The 7,326-nt window shown below is 49.8% G+C and overlaps 1 protein-coding gene across 1 annotated transcript; it reads right to left on the bottom strand.

Annotated features, from left to right (window-relative positions):
- Positions 1 to 441: 441 nt before the first annotated feature.
- Positions 442 to 4,000, bottom strand: PIGM (phosphatidylinositol glycan anchor biosynthesis class M). The gene is given in 4 exon segments (XM_073615740.1): positions 442 to 2,337; positions 2,339 to 3,148; positions 3,150 to 3,443; positions 3,445 to 4,000. Coding segments are annotated over 4 exon segments (1,275 nt in total). The 5' UTR covers positions 3,487 to 4,000; the 3' UTR covers positions 442 to 2,208.
- Positions 4,001 to 7,326: the final 3,326 nt, after the last annotated feature.

Genomic DNA, 7,326 nt, shown 5'->3' with positions numbered 1-7,326 from the left:
ATTACCAGGGTCGCAACAGTCGCAGTTGCGACGGGGCCCGGCATTCCGCCACTGTGGGGGGGGGGGGGGCCCAGCGGGCGAGCTCTTCACATATGGCTCTGAGCGGAGATCGTGTGTCATAGAACAATAGCACAGAGAAACCGGCGGCATTAACGTTCTACTTGCCCGTCCGTCCTCTCTGGCAGGGGATGAGAGAGGACACACAGCTGATCTCACGGCTCCCCTCTCCTGTGTGCTCCGCGGGAAATGTGAGCTCCTTAGCTTCACACTTGACTGCCCGTGGAGCACACAGGAGAGGGAGGGGGGAGAAGGGGGAGCCGTGAGATCAGCTGTGTGTCCTCTCTCATCCCCTGCCAGAGAGGACGGACGGGCAAGTAGAACGTTAATGCCGCCGGTGTCTCTGTGCTATTGTTCTATGACACACGATCTCCGCTCAGAGCCGTGCTGTCCTGAGAACGCAGACGGCACTAATGGAAATTAATAGCAGGCACTGATGAGCACTAATAGAAGGCACTGATGAGCACTAATGGACACTGATAGAAGGCACTGATGAGCACTGATAGGTGGCATTGATGGGCACTAATAGGTGGTACTGATGGGCACTGAGGAACACTGATAGGCAGAACCCAGGCAGTATTGATGGGCAGAATTGAAGAGTACTGATACGTGGCACTGATGGATGCTGTTAGGCGGCATTAATGAGCACTGATAGGTGGTGCTGATAGGCGGAGCTGATAGGCGGAATTGATGGGCACTAATAGGCGGCATTAATGAGCACTGATAGGTAACACTTGTAGGTGGAAGTGATGGGCACTGATAGGCAGCATTGATGAGCACTGATAGGCAGCACTGATGGGCACTGATAGATGGCACTGATGATTGGGGCACTGATTATCAGTGTAAACAATTTACTGACATTCTTGACAGTTAACAGCAGTCCTTTCCTAACAGACACAGCGTTTGAGGAAAGGGCTGTGGATAACCGGCAAGTCTGTTTATATGTGATCAGCTGATCACATGGTAAAGGGCTGATGTGATTGCGCTGGATGCATGTCCCAGGGGTCATGCGGGAAGCACGGTTTTGGGAGGATGTCCATGGACACCCTCCCAAAATTGGAAGCCCGGGGCTTGGATGGAAGGGGGGCCCATCATGGTTTCTTGTACCGGGGCCCTGAAGGTACTAGTTATGCCTCTGCCAGAAAGGCATAATTGGCCCGAAATAAATTTATAGCAAGTGAAGCCAGGATAAAGCACTCCTAAACTGTATTGCTACTCCACATAAAAAAAAAAATCTTTAAAAATAGAAATACATATTTCCCCCCACTCCTATTTCATAATCACAATAACTTGTTTTCCAACTGTTACATTTCAGTCCAGTTGATGAGATTGCTTCAGTTTTGATATTTGGAGATTTAGGATCCATATAAACCTCTGTAGGGTTTGCATGGTCCAATGGACATGGCTGACAGAGCTAAAAGTTCCCTCAGAAGGTCATCCAGATATCCTACCATAGGGATGACCTAAGATCAAAGCAAAGCGAGAACAGGGGCTAGCACCTTGGTGAAGACGCAGTGGGCAGGCCAAAGGGAAGGACAACATATTGGAAATGGTGTATGCCCACAGCAAAGGGATGATGCACTGGGAAGATGGGGGCATGTAAGTAGGCATTCTTGATGTCCAAAGAGGCCAGGTTGGAAGGATGGATGCAATGACTAACCAGGCAGATTCCATACAAAATTTTTGAACCTAGAGAAAAGTGTTGTGAGTCTTTAGATCTAGTACTGGATGGATGCCCTCTTTTGCTGAATGGATTGGAACAGCAACCACAAAATCTCACTCTCTTTTTTTTTTTTTTTAGATTTTTTTTTAAATTGAATTTATTTTACAAAGAAAGCCGGGGAAGGGGAATAATAAACAGGTATTTAGGTACAGATGTTATTAGTGTTATAACAAAATTATCAGTAACAACGATGTCGGCTTAAGTAAAGAAAGAAATTTGTGGTTATGACATAACATTTGCTTGGATGATAAGTAGATAGACAATATCAAATAAAGTTGTTTCATAACCAATATCCTTGTCTACTGTCTTTTTTGCACCAAGTGTCCAAAAGGAGACAAAAAAACAATAAAAAGTTTTAGGATGTCCCCAAGGGGAAGGAAAGAGAAAGGACAAAAAAGGAGGGGCATAAATGAGACATTACACCACACCTATTGCCATTTATCTTTTGCTTTGTTTTTTTCCTTTAGTTTGTATCTAGTTATAATTTGTGTGAGAATATAACAATTTATAATGAGAAAGAGCAATCCAGCTAGCCACACATGTAAAAATCTGTTTTTTTCCTTCAAATTCCAGAAAATAGGCTGGAGCCAGCCACAAAGCCTGTCCTAAAAACCACAAAATGAGTAGGAATGTTCCATGTTGTAATGACATCTGCAGTCCTGGCATAACGAGTGGCAGTAGACAGAGATACCAGAGGAAATACTGAGATGTACATACTTTATTGAAGCTCACAAAAATGGAGATATTGAGAAAGCAGCAGAATGGCAGGTCTTTATAATAGCTTCCAGATACCACACAGAGCAATAGTATCTGAGGAAGAAAGGCCATAAGACCCAGGCTGACACTCCAGTCGCTTTCAGCTTTGATGTACAACATGTAAAAGTATGGGGAGAAATTGTGCCGTATATCTCTTCGTGTCAAATGGTACAGATAAGTGTGCTCAAGAAAATCCCAGCCATACAAATGATAGAAAGCACAGTTTAGCACCAACAGTGTGAGACTCGTGACACTTCCAAAGACAACAATATCCCAAGTTAGCATCCTCTGGAGCCCATCACATGCCATTCCAAACCATATGAGGATTGGAAACTTTCCTTTGTACTTCTTTCTTTTCTTAGTCCTCTGTGCTTGCAGATATAATACAGTTTGTAGAAGGAGAGCCACTGGGTAAATCTTCATGTGCACAGAAAAACCATAGATAAGTGCAGCTTTGACGAGATTATGCTTCAGCTCATAATATAATGCTGCCAGGACAAGCACAGCCAAAATAGACTCTGCATTTCCTCTGCTGGATACAGCCATTGGTAAAGGGTTAAAAAGCCAAAAAGCACTATACTTTTTAGCAGAGTAGTTGTCCAATCCTTGTAGTCCTCAAGATTCTGTGGATTAGGTAGGCAGCAACTACATCACAACACACAAACAACACCTTCCCAAACAGTTGTGACATGTAGATGTTTGGAGTTAGGATCCAAGCAAGCAATGGAGTATAACGATATGTTGTTCTTTGGTAAGGTGAAAATCCCTGAGTCACATATTGAGCAGCATCTGTGAAAACATGGTAATCAATATCCGTGTATTTCACAATCATTGTATGGTCTTGGTAAACTCCATAGAACACAAGGACCAATCTCACAATCAATGCAATTGAATACATCCACAGCTGTTTCCCTTAACAAACACCGAGCAAACTTTACCATCTTCTCCATCTTCAAAGATTAGAGCAAATGAGTCCGTAAACTCTAGATCAGGGGGCTTCTCCAAAGCTACACTGCAACTGACAAAAAGCCATAGACACAGTGCATGGACATGTACAGAACACAGGGTATAGACATCCCTTTTAAGGAAGTACTCCCAACATTGATCTTCACCAGATTTACAGCCAGCGAAGTGACTTCAATGCAAAAACTGCAGTAGCATGGTCCCCTAAGACACCTGCATTGATAGCACACAAGGAGGACACATCTCGATGTCTGCAGAAGTTATGGCAGTTTGGATTTTCCCTCCGTACACACTGCACTCTTCGTAATGACTAGTTCCCATCCTGCAGATTGACCTTGTGATGTCACAGGATACATGTGATCAGGAAGCAGGAAATCAAGGGGCAGGAACATGAAGTGTATAGAAGTGAATAGGAGGCTGCGAGCAGAGCAGATCACACGTTTTCACCCTGAAGGTCACTCCCTCTGTCCATCAATCTTCTTTTATATTATATCGTCTCTGGTCCTTTCTCCTCTGTATACCTCCCTGTATACCCCTCTCTGTATATCTCCCTGTATACCCCTCTCTGTATATCTCCCTGTATACCCCCTCTGTATATCTCCCTGTATACCCCTCTCTGTATATCTCCCTGTATATTCCTCTCTGTATAGCCCTCTCTGTATATCTTCCTGTATACACCTCTCTGCATATCTCCTGTATACTCCTCTCTGCATATCTCCCTGTATACTCCTCTCTGCATATCTCCCTGTATACTCCTCCTGCATATCTCCCTGTACTCCTCTCTGCATATCCCGTCCTGTATACCCTTCTCTGTATATCTCACTGTATACCTCTCTCTGTTATCTCACTGTATACCCTTTCTTCTCTCTCCCCTCTCTCACCCCTCTCTCTCTCTCTCTCCTCTCCCCTCCCCTCTCTCTCTCTCTCCTCTCCCCTCCCCCCCTCACTCTCTCTCCTCTCCCCTCCCCCCCCCTCCCCCCCCCCCTCTCTCTCCCCCCTCCCCCCTCCTCTCTCCCCCCTCCCCCCCTCTCTCTCTCTCTCCTCCCCCTCCCCCCCCTCTCTCTCCTCTCCCCTCCCCCTCCTCTCTCCTCTCCCTCCCCCCCTCCTCTCTCCTCTCTCCTCCTCTCCCCCCCTCTCTCTCCTCTCTCTCTCTCTCTCTCCTCTCCCCTCCCCTCTCTCTCTCTCTCTCTCTCTCTCTCTCTCCTCTTCCCTTCCCCCCTCTCTCTCCTCTTCCCTCTCTCTCTCTCTCTCCTCTCTCTCTTCCCCCCCCTCTCTCTCCCCTCTTCCCCCCTCTCTCTCTCTCTCTCCTCTTCCCCCCCCTCTCTCTCTCTCTCTCCTCTTCCCCCCCTCTCTCTCTCTCTCTTCCTCTTCCCCCCCCTCTCTCTCCTCTTCCCCCCCCTCTCTCTCTCTCTCTCTCTTCCCCCCCCTCTCTCTCTCTCTCTCTCTCCTCTTCCCCCCCCCTCTCTCTCTCTCTCCTCTTTCCCCCCCCTCTCTCTCTCTCCTCTTCCCCCCCCCTCTCTCTCTCTCTCTCTCCTCTTTCCCCCCCCCTCTCTCTCTCTCTCTCTCCTCTTTCCCCCCCCCTCCTCTCTCTCTCTTCCTCTTCCACCCCTCTCTCTCTCTCTCCTCTCCCCCCCCTCTCTCTCTCTCTCCTCTTCCACCCCCCCTCTCTCTCTCTCTCTCCTCTTCCACCCCCCCCTCTCTCTCTCTCTCTCTCTCTCCTCTTCCACCCCCCCCCTCTCTCTCCTCTTCCACCCCCCCCTCTCTCTCCTCTTCCACCCCTCTCTCTCTCCTCTTCCACCCCCCCTCTCTCTCTCTCCTCTTCCACCCCTCTCTCTCTCTCTCCTCTCTCTCTCTCTCTCCTCTTCCCCCCCTCTCTCTCTCTCCTCCCCCTCTCTCTCTCTCCTCCCCCCCTCTCTCTCTCTCTCCTCCCCCCCCCTCTCTCTCTCTCTCTCTCTCTCTCTCTCTCTCTCTCTCTCTCTCTCTCTCTCTCTCTCCTCTTCCCCCCCCCTCTCTCTCTCCTCTTCCCCCCCCCCTCTCTCTCTCCTCTTCCCCCCCCCCTCTCTCTCTCCTCTTCCCCCCCCCTCTCTCTCTCCTCTTCCCACCCCCCTCTCTCGCTGTGTGTCGCTCTCACACTGACTCTGACACACATTCCATTATTCTCAATGTCTTTTTACTTACTGTCTCATTTACATTGTCACTCACACTGTTACTCTCACTTTTAAACAGTCTCTGCCATAAACGGTCTCATTTAAAGAGCCACACTGTCTGCTACTCTCCCTTTCACTCACACTGTGTGTCTCATTTACTGTCACAAGGACAAACTGAATTGTGGGCTTGGGTCAAAATGTAATTTATTTTGTAGCCCGAAAGCCAGTTGTGTTTGGCAAAGAGATCGATCAGTCTGGCTTGAAGATGATTTGGCATGGGGAGAGCCGAGTGTGGCTCCCATATCTCCCCCCCCCCTTGTGGTGTCAGGCCGGTGCACAGGCGGTGGGAACAGATAAGTGGGGACAGCGGGGAGCTGGTGGCAGCCAATGCGTGTGCAGTCTCTGGGCTGTATCTAAAGGGAGACCGCGATCTGTACCAGATCTCCCCCATGTCTAGTTGTCTACACAAGACAGCCGGTAGGAGGGATCAAGCGCTTCCACTGGAACCTGCACAGAGGTATGGAGGAGGAAGAATGGCTCAGACATTCAATGGTAGCTGGCCATTCTAATCCCATCTGCAGGGAGGGAAAGGAGACAGATTGTCTCCTTGTATACTGTACAGACCACAGGAGAGCCTACAGACTCTCCCCCATGCACTCATCGACATTCAGATGGAGGAGGACATGGGATTATGGAGGAAGACAGGGATGGAGGAAGAGGAGGACATGGGATGCAGGACATACGATGGAGGAGGACGACATGGGATGCAGGACATGCGATGGAGGAGGGTATGGGATGGAGGAGGACAATAGGATGGAGGAGATGGGATGCAAGATCTGGGATGCAGGACATAGGATGGAGGAGGAGGACATGGAATGGAGGACCTGGGATGAAGGAGGAGGAAGATATGGGATGGAGGACATGTGATGCAGGAGAAGGACATGGTGTGTGTCTCTGTCTCTCCCCCTTACAGTGGATGTCTCTTTTCTCTCTCACCCCCCATACACACCGCGTGTCTCTCTCACCCCCCATACACAACGCGTGTCTCTCTCACCCCCCATACACACCGCGTGTCTCTCTCACCCCCCCATACACGCCGCGTGTCTCTCTCACCCCCCATACACGCCGCGTGTCTCTCTCACCCCCCATACACGCCGTGTGTCTCTCTCACCCCCCATACACGCCGTGTGTCTCTCTCACCCCCCATACACGCCGGTGTGTCTCTCTCTCACCCCCCATACACGCCGTGTGTGTCTCTCTCACCCCCCCATACATGATGTGTGTCTCTCTCACCCCCCCATACACGATGTGTGTCTCTCTCACCCCCCCCATACACGATGTGTGTCTCTCTCACCCCCCCCATACACGATGTGTGTCTCTCTCACCCCCCCCATACACGATGTGTGTCTCTCTCACCCCCCCCCCATACACGATGTGTGTCTCTCTCACCCCCCCCATACACGATGTGTGTCTCTCTCACCCCCCCCCATACACGATGTGTGTCTCTCTCACCCCCCCCCATACACGATGTGTGTCTCTCTCACCCCCCCCCATACACGATGTGTGTCTCTCTCACCCCCCCATACACGATGGTGTCTCTCTCACCCCCCCATACACGATGTGTGTCTCTCTCACCCCCCCCCATACACGATGTGTGTCTCTCTCACCCCCCCCCCATAC

Source organism: Aquarana catesbeiana, linkage group LG02, assembly GCF_042186555.1.
Source record: "Aquarana catesbeiana isolate 2022-GZ linkage group LG02, ASM4218655v1, whole genome shotgun sequence".
Classification (NCBI taxonomy): Eukaryota; Metazoa; Chordata; class Amphibia; order Anura; family Ranidae; genus Aquarana; species Aquarana catesbeiana.
This window is presented reverse-complemented; position numbering and strand designations above follow the sequence as displayed.